This window comes from Notothenia rossii (genome assembly GCF_949606895.1).
Source record: "Notothenia rossii genome assembly, chromosome: 11".
Classification (NCBI taxonomy): Eukaryota; Metazoa; Chordata; class Actinopteri; order Perciformes; family Nototheniidae; genus Notothenia; species Notothenia rossii.
Genome location: NC_136910.1, coordinates 6733067 through 6752943, shown reverse-complemented (window position 1 = coordinate 6752943; position 19877 = coordinate 6733067). Strand labels below are relative to the sequence as shown.

At 43.0% G+C, this 19877-nt stretch overlaps 1 protein-coding gene across 4 annotated transcripts in view; it reads left to right on the top strand.

The window, feature by feature from the left end:
- trrap (transformation/transcription domain-associated protein) overlaps positions 1–19877 on the top strand; it is a 116397-nt gene that overhangs the window by 26244 nt on the left and 70276 nt on the right. For 2 of the 4 annotated variants that reach the window (XM_079657575.1, XM_079657573.1), the window contains exons 29-41: positions 1027–1197; positions 1654–1722; positions 2972–2992; positions 3466–3585; positions 4811–4930; positions 5444–5608; positions 5959–6140; positions 7909–8107; positions 13051–13179; positions 15130–15396; positions 15923–16129; positions 18483–18641; positions 19100–19336. In XM_079657575.1, the coding sequence (XP_079513701.1) occupies positions 1027–1197; positions 1654–1722; positions 2972–2992; positions 3466–3585; positions 4811–4930; positions 5444–5608; positions 5959–6140; positions 7909–8107; positions 13051–13179; positions 15130–15396; positions 15923–16129; positions 18483–18641; positions 19100–19336 (2046 nt within the window). The remainder of the gene's footprint in view (positions 1–1026; positions 1198–1653; positions 1723–2971; positions 2993–3465; positions 3586–4810; positions 4931–5443; positions 5609–5958; positions 6141–7908; positions 8108–13050; positions 13180–15129; positions 15397–15922; positions 16130–18482; positions 18642–19099; positions 19337–19877) is intronic. The other 2 variants (XM_079657576.1, XM_079657574.1) reach the window with 1 other exon arrangement.

Here is a 19877-nt window from a genome sequence, read left to right as displayed (position 1 = left end):
GTGTGTGTGTGTGTGTGTGTGTGTGTGTGTGTGTGTGTGTGTGTGTGTGTGTGTGTGTGTGTGTGTGTGTGTGTGTGTGTGTGTGTGTGTGTGTGTGTGTGTGTGTGTGTGTGTGTGTGTGTGTGTGTGTGTGTGTGTGTGTGTGTGTGTGTGTGTGTGTGTGTGTGTGTGTGTGTGTGTGTGTGTGTGTGTGTGTGTGTGTGTGTGTGTGTGTGTGTGTGTGTGTGTGTGTGTGTGTGTGTGTGTGTGTGTGTGTGTGTGTGTGTGTGTGTGTGGTATTTGTTGTTAGCATGTGTGCCTGTTCATGACTGGTCGTGGCCTTAGTTCCTTAATGGAGACACAAGGGGTAGCGAGCAGTTCATGGGGCTGGAACACCTGACAAGGCCAGGTCTAATGTGGAAAAAATATGAGGTGTGTCAGGGAAATGAAAATGATTAGGGTTTTAAACTATTTTTTTCCTGAAAGTTTGACGGCATCACAGCGAGGCACACGGCATTTGTGCAAGTTTTTAATAACAAAATTGGTGAATCTTTAAAAAAAACATTATATAGAGTTATAGTAAATTATATTGTGGTCTGTTTATGTGCTTGTATGATATTTATTTTCTGTGTTTGTTTGATTTTCTGTGTTTTATAATTTCCGCCCCTGTAAATTACTTTGTCAAACTTTAACTTTAAGAACTTTAAATATTTCTGTTTTTTTTTTTTACATTTTAAAACTTTTTATCATACAGTTTGTTGTTGTTTTGCCAAAAGATAACTGAAAAACTCACGGAGAGGCTATTTAATTAATTAGTTATGATAAGCTGTTCTACCTCCGATTAACTTTGTCTTCTCGTACCTTGACTGTATATACAAATGTTGAATATATTATATATATATATATGTTCAATTATTTGAAAGAAACAAATGTAGCTGACAAGCTCCATCTTGGATTTTTTTTTGCCACACTGTATTTCTAGAGTGTTACACAACTTTATTTAAACATGTTCTAATTGCACCTAATGTTCCCTGTGTTTTATCTCAGTTCCTGGAGGGCGCGACCATCGAGGTGGATCAGATCCACACTCACATGCGCCCCCTGCTGATGATGCTGGGGGATTACCGCAGCCTGACGCTCAACGTGGTGAACCGCCTCACCTCCGTCACACGCCTCTTCCCAAACTCTTTCAACGACAAGTTCTGTGATCAGATGATGGTGAGGAACTCAGACCTCCTGATCCAACAACATCATCTTAAAACACCCGATCGCACAGTTGGGAAATTAGTGTGGCATCAAAAGCGAAATCCTTTAAGTGTGGCGATGTTTGTGCTAGGCTAACAACTTTAGATTTTAGGGTGTCTGACGCAGAGAATTTGGATTATTGTGCAGATTTAACAAAATACAGTCAATTTAAAGTATTATCAAGAAGACACAGTGTATATATGTTTGCAATTCAACACTTTTGTAGCACATTTGAATATTGTTGCTAGTAGTTCAACTGGTATGCTACTTGCAGATTTGATTCTTATTATTTATCCTTTTTTCCTTGAATCTTTTGATTGAATATTCCTTCCTTGTTAGTCCCGTATTCTTTCTGTTAAGCAGAAGTGCACACACACATATAATTCACCATCACACAGTCTCATTATTATCTCTCTGTGTCTCTCATAGCAACACCTTAGAAAGTGGATGGAGGTGGTGGTAATAACACACAAGGGAGGCCAGCGCAGCGATGGCAGTGTAAGTATAAAACACACACACACACACACACACCTGACAACACTGAGACTTTTTAATACAAATGTGAAATTCTACTCCTGTGTTTCCTCCATTTACTTTAGTAGAAATCTTTTTATATTCTGTAGCAGCATCTGTCCACTTACACTTCTTTTGTTCAGTTAAATGTCCACACACACACACACACACACACACACAGACAGACACACAGACACACAGACACACAGACACACAGACACACAGACACACAGACACACAGACACACAGACACACAGACAGACAGACAGAGACACACACACAGACACACAGACAGACAGACAGACAGAGACACACAGACACACAGACAGACAGACAGACAGAGACACACAGACACACAGACAGACAGACAGACAGAGACACACAGACACACAGACAGACAGACAGACAGAGACAGACAGACAGAGACAGACAGACAGACAGACACAGACACACAGACACACAGACACACAGACAGACAGACAGACAGAGACACACAGACAGACACACACACTGGAGGGAGCAGAGAAATGTCCCCTTATACACACAAATCCACAGTCACATGTAGTGAATACCTCCTCTCTGTGGCCTCCTCCCAGATGAATTGTGAGTGGCCATATTACAATCAATGATTAATTAGGCGCCAGGCAGGCGGTGGTGGGCCCAGCGCTGCGTCTCCTCATTATCTCCCCGACAGATAACCTTGTAAAGGCAGAGAAAAGGTGAGAGAGAAAGAGGGGGAGTGAGTCAAAAAAACAAAAAAACAGCTGCCTCTCCCTCACAGATTTTTCTTCTCTTTATGCAAGTTCATCCTGTCCGGTTGCAAAATGGTGTTTAATTAGATGCAAATTGGCCCTTTTGTCTTCCCCCTCCCTCCAAACCGGTGGTCTTTGTGCGTGTTGGCAGCGACAATAAAGCCCGGGTCGGGGGGGTCAATTAAGCTGATGAAGACAGAAAGTGAGGAGGGAAATAGAGAAGGCTTTAAGAGGAGGGTCTGTAGGCATGTAAGCAGGAGTTTTTCCCCATCTTCCTTTTTCCTCCGAATGCCATCGATTCAGACAATCCAATATGGCCCCTGCCCCGATATTCACCAGAGAGAAAGTTCTCCTAAAGGTTGCCGCTGTGTGTCCATTCACTTCCTTGTCACCCTGTCTAATCTACTCACCTTCCACATGGACACAAAAATACACACATACTGCTCTGCTGACTCTGACCATTGTCTCCCGTTCCGGTACAGCCTGCGTTGGAGGGCGTTGAGGTGAGATGTGACCCGGTGTTGCGCCCCCTGTTGGTGACTCTCTTTCAGTGATTCTTTTTTTTTAGCCAAACCAATGTCGTGGTAGTAGTGGTGCTGTTGGAGTTTCCCTGTATGTCTTTGTCCCTTGTTAGTCTTTAGAAATGTCATCTCAGCCTTGGTCTAACCTCATTTTGTTTTAGAAATGTCCAATACTCACCCTTTCCCTTTGCACCTTTTTAAGATATCGCTAATTCAAGATTTAAGGAAATTCTCATGTCCCTTATTTGTTTGAATTTAAACCAGGAGCTCATGCAAAGTGTTCTGTGGGAAGTAAACCGAACACAGGTTGCATTTTCTGACTAAGAACACAGATGACTGTCAATCAAGTTGGCTGTCAATCAAGAAATGATGTCCCTGTCCACTTCCTTCATGCTTCCAAACAATTCACCTACTCCTTTCTTTCCTCTGTTCTTTCTCTCTGACTCTTTCTCCAGGAGATGAAGATCTGTTCGGCCATCATTAACCTTTTCCACCTGATCCCAGCGGCGCCTCAGACTCTGGTGAAGCCTCTGCTGGAGGTGGTCATGAAGACAGAGAGGGCCATGCTCATCGAGGTAGGACACCAGTATTATCATGGTTGTGTTGTGTGGCTAAAAGAAGCAATACAAAAAGGGGTTTATTGGTAAAGTAGAAATACTTATTCTCATCGAGGTAGGACACAGACTCTTGGTATTACTCCTGCTGTAGAAGAGTTTTGTCTTTATAGCCGCTTTCACGCCAAGTACTTTGCCGCACTTAGTTCCCCCATGGAACTAAGAGCAGATCGCGTTCACAACCGGAATAAGTCCCTGAGGGAAGATTAGGCAAATGAAGCTGCTGACGTCACTTCTTCTTCTTCTGCTTTGGGTTTACTGGCAGGCCACAAACAACTTCACGGCGTATACTGCCACCCGAAGTCCCCGGAGTTGGGGACTGGCTTCCGAGTAAATCGCCAGAACGCAGACACCTCCTCATCTCCACCGCTCCCATGTTTTCTTTTGTGTTGCCATAAGTTAGTCTCTCTCCGTTGGTGCGCGGGGCTAATGTTAATAATGCTAGTGCGAGCAAATACAATGGCGGCTTCACAAAACTGTTCCGAGTTTTACGGGGCGTGGTTTGCAATTCGGCCAGCCAATCAGAAATTGGAACTTTTTTCTCCCCAGGATAGTCCCTGCTCTCTAGCAGGGACTGAAAAGTGGGGAAAAGTTCTCATGAACTAAGTTCTCTTTTTGGTGTGAACGCAAAATCCCAGGAACTATCGGAACTAAAAGGGAAAAGTCCTCCGGTGTGAAAGCGCCTAATGTATTGGAAGCAGTAAAAAACAATACTCATAACCCTTAGCATGAATACTTAATGCATTTTATGTAAGTATCCAATGGATTGGATTCTGATTTATTTGCCCAATATTTACAGGAAAGTTAACAGTGTTACACCTAAGGGGACAGGGCAGATAAAAAGCCAAATTAAAACAGTAGACTAAATTGTTACAAAAAAAGGTCAAGCGCATGGTAATAACATAAAATCAAAGAAATACACATCCAAGGTAGAAAGAATTTAAAATCGGTGTAGTAGCAACCAGTAGTAGGATAAAAAGTTAATATTGCAGGGTGTTATTTAAAAACAATAGGGAAATACTTACTTGAACACCATATTATTTTTTACATCCTGCTATACACATTTGAATCCTGATTGATCTAGTTGATAGTGTTTGTAGCATTTTAAACTTCTGTTATTCAGCACAGCTTTCATTAAATCAGAACTATTGCTCCTTTTTCTAATTTCTCTTCCCTCTGGTTCCAGGCTGGCAGTCCTTTCAGGGAGCCTCTGATCAAGTTCCTGACACGTCACCCATCTCAGACGGTGGAGCTGTTCATGATGGAGGCTACGCTCAACGACCCCCAGTGGAGCCGCATGTTCATGGTCAGACACCGGCAGCTTTTATTCGAAGTCTCTGAACGCCTTTATTGACACGTTTTCCAGGCTCAGTGGCTGTTAACATCAAAATATGACGATTCATTTACTGAAAAACTATTAATCCAATCCAGTAAACTATTTACACTGTATGTTGTACATTTTGTCTTTACAATATGTGTATCTATTGTTGTACAGAGTTTCCTGATCATGGTCAGACACCGGCAGCTTTTATTTCGCAGTCTCTTAACGCTTTTATTCAGTCACATTTGCCATTGAAACTGCATTTAGCTGCTTTTGTAATGGGCTATAATCAGGGATATATTGGCCTTTTGAGGCACTGTTGTACTGTTAACACCAAAATGAGACGAATAGTAACAGTTCTTAATGTTCTGTATCATCTTTCTTTAAACAGGATTTTACAGCTGTTGCCCCAATGCCATAAAGATGGTTCTCTCTGCCACCCGTTACTACATCTCTTTTTGTGTCATATTTACAGTATGTGTTTGTTTTGATATACAGAGTTTCCTGAAACACAAAGATGCCAAGCCTCTGAGAGACGTGCTGGCTTCTAATCCGAACCGCTTCGTCCCCCTGCTGGTTCCCGCTGGCACTGCAGCCACGGTTCGACCCGGATCGCCCTCCACCACCACAGCCAGACTGGACCTGCAGTTTCAGGCTATCAAGGTAAACAGTTGTATATACACTGCCACAAAGGGCTGGGCCATATGGAGAACATCACATTTGACAATATTTCTGATCAAATACCTCAATATTTAATCTGCTTAACATAGAAAATGACATCACTTCACTTTAATGCAGCCTTTCAAACCGAGAAACTCCTATGCAGTATTCCAATATTCAGACGATAGTTACTCTCATATCACCATATTGATATAATATTGACATATTTCCCATTCCTTGTCAGGTCAGATGCATATATTTGTAAAGGTTACCCTTAGTCCTACTCTGAACACTGCATAACTCTCAGTAGATCCATCAAATTCACTTTTTTATTCTCCGTCCCCTCCCCACAGATCATCAGCATCATAGTGAAGAACGATGAGGGCTGGCTGGCAGGGCAGCACTCCCTGGTCAGCCAGCTGAGACGAGTGTGGGTCAGCGAGGCCTTCCAGGAAAGACATCGCAAAGACAACATGGCCGCCACCAACTGGAAGGAGCCCAAGCTGCTGGCGTTCTGCCTGCTCAGCTACTGCAAGTATGTACACTCATTCAAATAGTTGGGAAAGCCTAAATGTTGGACAGAATCGATCTCAAAATTTACTTTTGATTTTGAAATCTGCGTTATGCAGAAACAACAAACCCTCTCTCTTGACTACCGTAATTTTCGGACTATAAGCCGCGCCTTTTTCCCTATTTTTCGACGCTGCGGCTTATATAACGGTGCGGCTAATCTATGGATTTTTACAGCTAACGGCCAACACCTTTAACTCTATGGGCTCTATGGCCGGTCCGTGGACCCCCACCTTTAAGCGGCGGGTTCCAGCAGGAAAAGCTGGAGGCCGGAAAAGAGTGAGACAGGTAGCGCGCAAAAGTAAAAGTGGAACCGAGAGTGGTATGCCGCTGCTGCGGCTTATATTCAGGTGCGGCTTATAGTCCGAAAATTACGGTATTATTGCTGATGAGCCTTTGGGCCAACAACTACTTCTACTAAATGAACAATGCTACCCGTGAAACATGATGACTGAAGTAACGTATTTGAGTTATTAGCTTGTGTAAGAACTACAAGCTTTTAACACTAGAACCGCCAACGGGTACATTTTACCCGCAGCTGTTTTTTGATTGTATGTAACTTTTGTTCAATAACATATTAAAGTCTCCCAGCCCGTGACTTTTCCTGAAAGTGTGTTATGTAGCACCCTCTGTTGTTAACAATTGTCAATATGAAGTCAGATTGAAAAAAATCGGCAAAGAAAATGCCATTTATACCTATATCCGCCAGCGGGTAATATTTACCTCATAGAAAATGCAGCGTAAACATGACGTGTTGCTATAGCAACGCCTTTTGTCTACTGCGGTTCCTTATAGATAGAGAGATATATTGAGAGAGAGAGAGAGATAGATAGATAGATAGATATATTGATAGATGGATAGAGAGAGAGATAGACAGATAGATAGTTATAGATAGTGTAACATCTTGGAGAATACAAGATCTTGGATGACTGAGCTCACGTTGAGGACGTAATGCATGTGTGCAGGTTACGTGCCGGTTGAAGAAAGATGGACACTCGGAATGAGAGAAGTAGTCCGTGTCGTCTGTTTATGTAGACAATTATATGTTCATAGAACAGAACATTACAGATATATCGATAGAGAGAGATAGAGGGATTTGTACCTAAACAAAACACAAGTCTAACACCAAGCGTTTAAATCAGCACTCTTAGCGATATTTTAAACTTCATGCTATCTGCACAACCTATATCATATGAAAAGCTGAGAGTCCACAGATTCTATTGGTATAAGTTTCATCCCTGTGCGATCAAAACTCACTGTTCTGTATGATAAATAAAATAACATTGTACCTTGAAAATCTATAGCGGGTACATTTTACCCATTGGCGGTTTTAGGTATACAGCGACCTCTGGCGGTTCTAGTGTTAAGGCCAGTTTTTTTAACGTTTCTTTTAAGGTTAGTTTCTTACTTTAAATAACCTACTGTAATGGCATTCCTATCATGTATGACCTCTCACCCCTACTCACTGTCTGTGCACAGAGAAAGTGCTAGACTCACAGCAGATGTTTAGTTCAGACCCTACAATGAACCCTGACCTCTCCTGCCACGGATGTTCGAGCATGCGTGTTCATTTAACCTTCTTAGGATAAAAAAAAAAAGTTGATTTCCAAGCATAAAACCGGCTAATTAACCCAACTCACATGAGATGTTTTCTAAACTCCCTATGTCCAGGATCGTTGTTGACATATCTCTTTCCTTACACTGATCCTATTGACCGTCTGTCTCGTCAACAGGCGTAACTACTCAGAGATCGAGCTGCTGTTCCAGCTGCTGCGGGCCTTCACAGGACGCTTCCTCTGCAACATGACCTTCCTGAAGGAGTACATGGAGGAGGAGATCCCTAAGAACTACTCCATCGCCCAAAAGAGGGCCCTGTTCTTCCGCTTCGTCGAGTTCAACGACCCACACTTCAACGATGAGCTTAAAGCTAAGGTAAGAAAAGAGATGGAAAGTCAATGTATGACTACAGGCACCTGAAAACAACGGCTTTTGACAAACTTGTTTTGAATGAAAGTCGTAGTCAGGGGTATAATACACAGTCCCACTAAAACCGTATATGTCTTATGGGTTGTGTGAAAAGCCAAAACCAGCAAAGATTGAATGGATTTCGTACAATGTGTAAAAGGTCAACATTTGGAAGTGGAGTTCTTACTTCCAGTGACACAATAACATTTGCAGGGAGGGATTATTTTGAGCGTGCAGCTTGCTAGCACAGCAGTTATTGCTCATTTTTAGTTTTATATAGCCTGCTTAAGAAAACAAATGTTATATGAATATGATCATTTGAAACCGGGGCTACATTCTGGCCTTATAAACGGGAAAGCCATTTGCATTGTGCTGGAAAACTAGATTAAATCTTAGATTGGGCCTAAATATGCAAGGTTTATTTCTTGCCTTGGTGCCCAGTCCTATAATTAATGATGAATTATAATGATATGGAATTCTTTGAGCTTGCCCTCGGTGTGGGCCCTGATCTCTGTCTCTTTTCTGGTTGGTGTGTTTTGCACCAGAAGTTTTTTGACAGAGTCATGAAGGTCATTGTGTGTGGTGTCAGACCCTCAGAGGCTCACAGATGAATGCTTCTGTCCCCTCCACCTGACCGGCTGCTGCTGCTGCTGCTGCTGCTGCTGCTGCTGCTGCTGCTGCAAGCATTACAGTCATTCAGGCTGCTTTTTAATTAAGCTCATTCTCCCTCATATACGCACGCGCACACACACGCACTCACACACACATTTTGCCCAGCTGTAATAGGCACGCAACCTGGCACAGAAGAGCAACAGCACTGCTGTTAAGTACAAACGGGTCAGTGGGGAAGGCCTGGCCTGGCTGCCACTTACTAGCACAATGCCAAATGGCTGTGTAAGAACACACACACACACACACACACACACACACACACACACACACACACACACACACACACACACACACACACACACACACACACACACACACACACACACACACACACACCCCCCCTCCCATATCCAAGGACATACACTTATGTTTAGGATGCTGTTCACTCCACTGTACCCCTTTTTGCCCCAGTGACATATGGACAAGGGGAGAAAAAAACACAATGAACTGTGTTCTATGTTTCCAATACCCAAATGCTGCGTGTGACTTTTTAGCAGAGCAGATTTGAGTCCCTCAGATAGCAGACCCTCCGTCAGAATGTTGCTCATATTGTTGTTTTTCCCTTAATTGTCCTCCTCTGGTGCACAGCAGATGCTCGCTGTGCACGTGAGGCTGGGAGACCGAAGATGTGTTTGTGTTGATCGGACTCGTGAGCAAGAGTCTGGTAGTCATCTGACATTTGAGTAATTGCCTTTAGCATTTTCACGGGAGCATAATATCGTGTGTGTGTGTGTGTGTGTGTGTGTGTGTGTGTGTGTGTGTGTGTGTGTGTGTGTGTGTGTGTGTGTGTGTGTGTGTGTGTGTGTGTGTGTGTGTGTGTGTGTGTGTGTGTGTGTGTGTGTGTGTGTGTGTGTGTGTGTGTGTGTGTGTGTGTGTGTGTGTGTGTGTGTGTGTGTGTGTGTGTGTGTGTGTGTGTGTGTGTGTGTGTGTGTGTGTGTGTCAGGTTCTTGCATCACCGGGGTCTCCGAGAATATTTCACTTGGAGGCAGAGAGAGAGAGAGAGAGAGAGAGAGAGAGAGAGAGAGAGAGAGAGAGAGAGAGAGAGAGAGAGAGAGAGAGAGAGAGAGAGAGAGAGAGAGAGAGAGAGAGAGAGAGAGAGAGAGAGAGAGAGAGAGAGAGAGAGAGAGAGAGAGAGAGAGAGAGAGAGAGAGAGAGAGAGAGAGAGAGAGAGAGAGAGAGAGAGAGAGAGAGAGAGAGAGAGAGAGCTCCAGTATTGTCTCTTTTGTTTCGTCCAAAAAGTTCTCACTGAAAAAACTGCTTTTTTGTTTAAACGTTTTTGACAATTCATGGATTTTATTCCAAGCAGACAGGCAAACAAAGAAGTGGATGAACTTTACAAACACAGCGCGTCTCTTTCACATTCTGTTACTCCTTTTTATGTTCCCGACATGATGCACAGTGCAGCAGAAGTTTTCTACTATGTTGAATCGGTCTTCATGCTGTGCCTGTATCCGCTCCTCACTGGAGAGTGAAATCAAACGGTGTGGTTCAAACAAATGAATATGTTTGCATTAGTTATAAACCTCTTCTAGTATGTGAACAACAACACATTATCTAGGGAATTCAAATCTACAAGCAAAACATTTTGTTGTACACAAAACCTACAGCTGTGCGTGTTAGGTGTGGGTGAAGAGGGAAAAGGTTTTCACATTAAAAGTGTTTTTTACTTCTTTGCAACATAATTAATTATAGAGACTAATGTTCTTCTAAAACATGTCTTAATAGAAGGTGCAGCAGATTAACATCTAAGTGCATTTTTATTAACACAAATGAATTATATTCTTGAACAAGCGTTAAACAAAATTAACTGAATAAAATCACATTATTGATGCAGATTTCTCAGCAACTTACCTTAAAGTGGCCCAGTATGCTAATGTTCAGGTTTAAACGAGTATGTAGTGTCTCTCCTGTGACATGTCTCCATGCTTTAATGTTCAAAAAAGCTCTTTGTCTCATACTGCCTGTGCTGCAGCACCTCTTTTCCCCCTCTGTCTGAAACCAGAGCCCAGTCTGCTCTGATTTGTTAGCTGGCCGACTGGTGTGATTGGTCAACCGCTTGGAGATGTCCCGCCCCATAGCCTCACGTACTATGTGTCGGTGTGCTAGCCAATAGAAGCTTGGGTTATACATAGTGATGTCACTCCGGAGGGAACTTTGGGATTTTAGCGTTTGCAGACCATTTACATGCACACAAACCTATATAAAGGGAAAACCCCCAAAAGCACAACAGGGCTGCTTTGAAGTTTGAATCCAGTGAGATCCAGCAGCTCTTCACCTACAGTATGTAAAACGTGTGTACTGACTACGAATAGACAAATTACTCTTAGAACAATTTAGGGCTGCTCGGTTATGGCAAAAATCCTAATCTCGATTATTTGGGTCAATAATTGATATCACGATTATTAAAAATGATTATCCATTTACTTTGAAAAAATCAATCTATTGGAGAAAGAAAATGTGAACAGTATTTTTTTTAACAGTTGATTACCCTGAACTTTAAGTATAATTCAACTGAACAAAAAAAAAAAAAAAAATGTAATAATAAAAAAATAATCGTTTTATTTCGATTAAGTTGTTTTCGTGATCGTTGCAAGCCATAATCGTAATCGCGATTAAAATACGATTAATTGAGCAGCCCTAGAACGATTGATATAATTCAAGAATGCAAGTGGTAGTTGCTCGAGACATCCTGCGGCTACTTCACAATCACATCAATTATTTGTACATTCCTGGTGTGAATGAAGGCATACTACTACTGCTGCTACAACACACTCATGCTGTTTGTTTTAATGCATGTAAAAATAATTAAAGATAATTAAGACGCATGCAGAGCCAGATATCGGCCCCTTGACCAGAGGTATTGTGTGTGTGTGTAAGTTAACACACAGCCTGCAGGAGCCCAACATCTAACGGCATTACAGAAATACACTGCCACCCTGCAGTGATTGATGTCACAGAGCTCAGAGTGAATAGGAACAGATGAGGCCGAGGAACAGACTGGTGCTCCACGCTCCTTCTTTGTGTCTTCATTTAGTTGTGTGTGTGTGTTTCTGCATGTGTGTGTGTGTGAGTCTATCAGCCATGCATGTGAATAATGTGCTAATGGAGAAGCTTGAACATATGCTGCCACAGCTCGTTCTCCGCTGAGCGATGCCCCGTCCTCCCCAGTGATGGATGGAATAGAGGGTTCATTAACAGATAGCAGCTTCTTTATGAAATGCAGTCGTTAGATGTATGGTCGTTATTCGGCTTTTTACTGGCTAGTCAAGCCTTTCTCTTCATTCGGAGATAACAATCCCTTAAGTGTTTAAATTGCAATTCAAGCCTTTCTTGCTTTCTTTCAGCAATATTTTACTTTTGCTTCCAATTTTTTGAAGATGTGTTAAAGGTAGGGAAGGTAAGAACGGAGAAACCAGCTGGAGTGCGCTAGAATTTGAAAGTACGCAGCCGAAAGAAATCTGCCCCTTCCTTCAGACTTCCTTACAGAGCCCCTCCTCCAACACACACGAACGTGCACATGACCAATGAGGGCACGAGATAAGTTTGTGCACAGATGGAAGGCTGACAGGCAGGTAGGCCATCCAGTTATTTTAGCCGGGCTGGCTCAGATGATTGGTCGTGCTTTTTACAGCGCCACGGCTTCCACAGATGACATTTTTTAAATATATTTATTGTCAAAGCATTTCATATATTCATTGCTATCGGGATGTTAAGAGCATTCCATGGAATATAAAAAAGTGTTTCTGAAGTGAATTACCTACCCCACCTTTAAAGGCTGTTGTATTTGGTGCCTCTCCTGTGACGAGTTAACATGCTTTAATGTTCAGAAAGGATTTTGTAATTGTCTTTTTCATCCGATTCTTGAAATGACACATTTTCTATAACCATTGTATTGGGTGGCCTTTGACTGTGCTGTTCCTCAAGTGCGTCTTTATGCTCCAAGTTATTTCTCACTCTCAAAAGATCTACAACTTGAAAAAGGACTCGTGTCGCTCTGATTTTAGAATAGACCCGAGAGTAAATCAATATTTCATCACTTACTTATTTGTCATGAAGAGTTGAGAGAGTGCAGCTTTTGAAAGATACCTCACTGATTTTTCTCCTTTTGTTAATGCCGTGCTATCGGCGACATCACCCTTTGTGACTCTTTGAAAACCTGAAGGACTCCAGGTTGCGTGTTCTTCTAGGTAAATGGAATCGATTGAAAAAATAAATAGTGTGTTTTTCTTGTTTCTCAGGTGTTGCAGCACATCTTGAATCTAGCCTTCCTGCACAGCTTTGAGAAGGGGGAAGGGGAGCAGCTGCTTGGACCCCCCAATCCTGAAGGAGACAATCCAGAGAGCATCACCAGTGTCTTCATCACTAAGGTACACACACACACACACACACACACACACACACACACACACACACACACACACACACACACACACACACACACACACACACACACACACACACACACACTCTTAGGCTTGCAGGTATTCTCTTCAAATTCAATCTGCTCTCTTCTCCCCCTTCTTTCGTTCATTACTCACCAGCTTTGTCTCTCTATCCATCTCCCAGATTTAATTATCTGCTGCATTTCCTCTCATAATGTCTTATCAGTCCAGCACATCTCCATACTCTCACTCATCATCAACTACATCCCACTTAGTCTTTTTCTCCAGTGGCCTCCACACATTACTTGCCTCCTTAATTTCGGTCGTTCTCTCCGTCTCTTCCTCCTCTTTTTTCCATCTGTCTCTGTTTTTATCTCACCCTCCCCACCGTCACATTTCATTCGTCAGCCCGGGCTGTAATTCCTGGTGTAAATGTCATGTTGTGACCATGTGAAAGGTCAGCATGTTTGTTTGTGCTGTGGCGGATCTCATCACTGACTAACACCAGGCCTAATGGCTGCTAATGGCTCGTCTACGTGCCGGTTGAGACTCATTTCCTCCCTCAGCTGCCTCTGTCCCTCTTAGCTGGGGCTTCATTGTGCTGCGACATCATTCAAATGTTATTTTGTGAAACATCCGTCAGTACACTTCAGGCAAACGACATGTTCACAAAATGTGTTTCTCTTTATAACGCCTTATGGTGCATTAAGCAATCCAAGACATCTCTTTTCTCTGTCTGCACATAGTCAAACTTAAACACTCAACAACAGGTGTGAGGCGTTTTGGTTTCTACGCAACAAAATAAGTGTTTTGTTTCACACACAAAGCATCTCACCACCTGGGAAAAATAACATTTCATTCATTACGGGTCGCACAATGAGTGAACTGGAAATATGTAACAGTGCAATGAAATGAACCTGAACATGTGTGTAATATGTCCTCTTTAAGACGAGGGAAACTGAGTGATAAAATGCTAACTCATTCCCAGACATAGGACTCATTCCTGCACCATTATTGGATTTTTTGATTTCCAGTGCTGGTTGGGGAACAAAATGATATTCAAATGTTACTTAATGCAACATTTGGTAAAGACAACAGGGGGTCCGCGGGGTCTTAAAGTATTAAAAGTTGATAAATAAATTTAGCGAAAATGAAGGCTATTAAACTGAATTTCCCAAGGTATTACATTTTGTAGCTTGTTTTCAATAAGTATATAAATGGTCCAAAGAGGTTGTATTCTACAGTCTGCCTGAATGTAATCATTGCGTAGGTGTGTAGTGTGATTCTGTGTACTTTATTTATGGCATCCCGTTGGGTTTGACGTCATCTGAACAGGACATCACACGCTCACTGCTTGATAGCGCGCGAAGGTCCGTTTACGCCGGTTGCTAAGCAACATCGTTATGGGGAAATGCAAGTTAGCGTCCAAATGGTTGGAAGATAAGGAGGAAGGACAATCAATACTGTATATAGTCAATGTGAGGTAAAGTGTGTTGCCAAGGTAACCGGTTAGAACTCAAAGTGGAGATGAGGTCTTACAATGTATGGAAAAGGTCTTAAAAGGTGTTACATTTGACTTCAGGATTCCTGCATATACCCTGGACAAAATATGTAAAATTATCTGAAAGAAGTATTATTGTCGTGCAGAGAAGTCCCGGCCTACAAACGGTATTCTACAGAGTGAATAAAAGAGTATTATTTTTTACAAATCTGATTTAAAAAAAAAAAAAAAAAAAATCACTCATCAATATGTTTCAATAATAATGTGAATAATGTTTCAATCATAATCATTATCTCAAATAAAGTAATTGCAATATCAGCCAAAATAAGCGCACTTATATCCCTAGATTAATTGTTATTGACTGCTTACAAAAGCTTTTGTTTCCCTCTCACTCAACCATCTCTAACCCCACGTCTCTTCCATCCCTCTCCAAGGTTCTGGACCCAGAGAAGCAGGCGGACCTGCTGGACTCTCTGAGAATCTGCCTCCTGCAGTTCTCCACCCTGCTGGTGGAGCACGCCCCCCACCACATCCATGACAACAACAAGTCGCGCAACAGCAAGCTGCGGCGCCTCATGACCTTCGCCTGGCCCTGCCTGCTGCCCAAAGCCTGCGTGGACCCCGCATGCAAATACAGCGGACACCTGCTCCTGGCTCACATCATCGCCAAGTTCGCCATCCACAAGAAGATCGTGCTGCAGGTGAGGAGACGTGCAAAGAGAGAGGAGGGGCTAAGAGCGAACGGAAGAATGGAGATAAAAACATGGCTGATTTGTGAAGCAGATGTAGACGATACTAAATGAAGTTAAAAAAAGAATCCATGTATATCAGGCAACGTGTGTGTGTGTGTGTGTGTGTGTGTGTGTGTGTGTGTGTGTGTGTGTGTGTGTGTGTGTGTGTGTGTGTGTGTGTGTGTGTGTGTGTGTGTGTGTGTGTGTGTGTGTGTGTGTGTGTGTGTGTGTGTGTGTGTGTGTGTGTGTGTGTGTGTGTGTGTGTGTGTGTGGGTGGGTGGGTGGGTGGGTGGGTGGGTGGAGTTGGTATGCACTTTTTTAGGAGTGTCATTTTAGTTTTCCTATTCCTTTCCATGTTGTGTTCCACATACTATTTATTATAAATATTTCACAGTAGTTGAAAGAGTCTTTTAAAAATATATCGATGAGCATCAATGCTAATCAACATGTAGATTATAGAATGATAGAAAAACAGCATAACGTCTCCTCTGTTCAGGTCTTCCACAGCCTGCTGAAGGCCCACACCATGGAGGCTCGGGCCATCGTGCGACAGGCGATGGCCATCCTCACTCCAGCTGTTCCCGCCCGCATGGAGGACGGCCACCAGATGTTGACCCACTGGACTCGCAAAATCATCGTGGAGGAGGGACACACTGTACCACAGCTGGTCCACATACTGCACCTCATCGTGCAGCACTTCAGGGTGAGCAGATATAACAGAAATCAGTTTTGTCTACACCACTTTCTGTCAGCCCTTCACTGTGAGTGGTGCAGCGATTTGTTTACAAGCCAACCCGGAAGTTGGCAACAAAGGAACAAATGGACGACAAAAGCCAATGTGATTTTCAAAAATCAAACATCTTTTTTTAGTGCAATCGCCAGAAGTGAGAAGGAAGTCACCACCGCTAAGCTAACGGCAGCTAATGCACAGTTTCATTTAGCAACTTTTTAGGAAACGCATTCTTTAAGATGCGACAAATCTTAAAATCTTGTACGCTTGAGTTAATCACAGATCTTAGGTCAGTTATCGAACCAAAAAACGGGTAAAAAAAAAAGCTAACGGAAACAAAAATGCTGACTCATTCCCGGGTTAAAGACTCATTCCTGCACTCTGTCTTGGATGTATTGATACCCAGCGGTTTTCATTTGGCTGGCTGGGCCGTACGGAATAATCAAAACAAATGCTGCCCTATTTATACCACCTTTTCAAGGATAACTAATTACTGTCAAATGTCACTGTCTCATACTCATTTCCTGTGAACCAGGGTTAGCTGGGAATCATGCAAATCCCCGACCAGCCTCCCTGCTCAGTGTGGCTTCGGCAATTTCAGAGAACCACATGTGGGGGAAAACAGCTGAGGAGCTATTTTTACTGATTATCTGAGTGCCCTGAATTAAATGATGCCTCTTAACCGGGCCTAATAGGAATGGAGCATCATCATTAAAAGTTGGATCATCTCGTCTGACCCAGTTTATCCTTTTTTTGGACTAGTTGATTCACCAAATTTGAGTTTGAAATTGACAGTGCCTCCTAATCAAAAACAGGATCAGATCTAGGCAGCAGTGCTAACAGTGAGCCACCTTTTAATCGCCTTAATGCAGGCACTTCCAAGTGCTCAGAGCTTGTACTTAAGTCAAAGTAGGAGTATCACAGGCCACGCCTACTCTGGCACCACCAGCTAAAGGATGGTTGGCCTTTTTTTTTTTGCCTTCCTCCTCAAACTTCACACACACTTTCTGCCCTCTCGCCCGTCCGGCTGCTGTCCGCTGCCTCCCCGGGTCAGAGAGCGAGGGTCTCTCAGCAGAAGTCTGACATTCCCTTCAGCTTCCCTCTGTCTCACTGAGAGGCTGCTCTCACTGGGCCAGATGACTAATCTAATGTAATCACATCAGCATAATTACGCTGGGGAGCAGATAATGACAGACAGATGAGAGACCTTGTGTGTGTGTGTGTGTTAGATAAAGAAATGGTGTTTGTGTGTGTGCACACGTGATGGACAGGGCTTAGCCACGCTGTCATTAAGGGCCTGTGAAGCCGCGCTCTATCGTCTATAATTACCCTCAAAGTGAGAGGCTTTAATATTCTCTGACACTGGCAGATAGACACCTCATCTCTTGCTCTCTTGTCAGCGCGTTTGGAGAGTCCCGGTTCAGTTTGCGATGAAGTTAAGTGACTCTTGAGTGTGACGCTTGAGTGTGAATTCTCAGGGCTAAGTGTGTGTCATCATGTCCTTCAGACTAAGTGGGAATACAACTTCAGAGTTTTGCCTCTTCTGACTCAGTGGCTCAAAGTGATTGGGAATTATCACCCTAAAATCTGGAGCAAAGAATTGGAAATGTTAAAAAATTCAATTCTCCCCAAAAACAAAAGCAGTGGCTTTTGGAATCACGTTTATAGCATTCGTGATTATGGTGCTCCTCGAGCCATCTGACCTCTGATTGGAAGAATTACCCCAAAACACCCCTCCTAATTGCTTTTTGGATGGTTGCTAAGGCAGTCGGAGCTATTGTAATTCATATGTGGTCATTTAACTGGAAGCTGGGGGAAGTCAGAGGTTGCTCCCAAAACAAGTTTGCCTAACCAGAAATATCAAACCAATGTGAATTGAATATGCAGAACTTGGATGCTTCATTTCATCACATTTTGGGAAACGTATGCAGTGTGTCTATTAAATCTATTTTGCAGTGTCGACGCTTAAGTTGTGCTTGTTTGTAAAGTAAGGATTATAAAATAAAAAATGTCCCCAAGCATTTACATTTTATGTAAAGGTTCTGTGTTCTTTAAGCACTGCTCTGGCATCTGTTCAGCCTTTCTCACTATCCTTCTTTTGAACTCTGCCATCGGCATCACTGACCATCTGGCGTCAGAGCTTTAGGAGAAGAACATGCAGTCAAGTCTAACAAGGCACTCTGTGTTTAGAATACCAAGTATGGAAGCTTTCACGCAGCAGATTGTAATATTCTTGAAGTTTAATCACTTTTTATTACTATTTTATCTGACTGATTTAACGTATCATTGATTCCTCTGTTATTAACGCACTGCTGTGTCCTTCCAGGTGTACTACCCAGTGCGCCACCACCTGGTTCAGCACATGATCAGCGCCATGCAGCGCCTGGGCTTCACCCCCAGTGTCACCATCGAGCAGAGGAAGCTGGCCGTGGATCTGGCTGAAGTGGTCATCAAGTGGGAGTTACAGAGGATCAAAGACCAGCTGGTGTGTTCATGGATTTATCGTAACAAACATTCAGGAGGCAGTCTACGTACAGTTTTTTATTTCCTTATGATTGTGTGAACAACAGCAGTGTTTTAAGGCGCCTTGTTGAAATGACTGTGAATGCCTTAACTTCTCTCTATTCTTTATTCTACGCGTTTCTAATAATCACTGCTGACATGCTTATTATGTCACAAGAAAGGGCCATTTATCAAACATTGTCTTAGTCCATAAATACTGCTGTGGTCAGAAACTACAGCATATATACTCTTTGGTTTCATTCAGCTGTAATAACGTAATGCTCCTCTTCACTTCCTCTATATACACTTTTTGCACTACATTTTATTTAGTTTTTTGTATTTTATTATATATGTTGGAGCGGCTCAGGTCAGAAGAATGTCATTGCCATTTCTACACTTTAACTTTGTGCATTAAAACCTTTGAATCTCCTGACTGTCCAGCCGGAGTCGGATGCTGAAGCTGTGGCTGGTGGTGAGGGGACGAGCGGGGGGGCAGTGAAACGAGCTCTGTCTCTGGAAGCTTCTTCTTCCTCTGCTGTCACTGCTCCTGGAGGAGGAGGAGGAGGAGGAGCAGCAGGAGGAGGAGGAGGAGGAGGAGGAGGAGGAGGAGGAGGAGCTGCTGCTGCTGCAGGACCGGACGCCAAGAGGTTCCGCACGGCAACAGGAGCTCCATCAGCGGTGAGTTTGTTTAGGAAAAGAGTTTAGGGCAGGATCCAGTGTCCGGTCACTTTGTCCATGGATTCGCTTTATAGTGGGTAACTCTCTGGCCTAATTCCAAACCGTCCCCTACACACTCCCACTCTGTGAAAGAGGGAACTCCATCTGTAGTGACACTCACAGCTAAATGAGGCTCCTTCTTCAAGAGCTGCAAGATTTTGGGCTAGCTTCCCTCCCTCCGACAGAAACCAAAACATATGTTTAGCCTTTAACCCTTATGTTGTGTTGGGGTCTCCTGTGACCCGTTTCAAGTTAAAATGATATAATAACTACGCTCTAGTTTTTGTATCTGAACAAGGCTTCATGATATCCACCACAGATATATAAACACTACAAAACTGATTTTGAAAATTGTGGCCAAGTCTGAAGGTCTCTAAAAAAAAAAAGTGTATAATTCGGTGTTGGGGTCTGGGGAGACCCAGCAGAATTGTTTTGGGTGACTCGAGGTCAAATTTGTCCCAATCAAGATTCATCTTTGACTTTAGACATAATACATATGAAG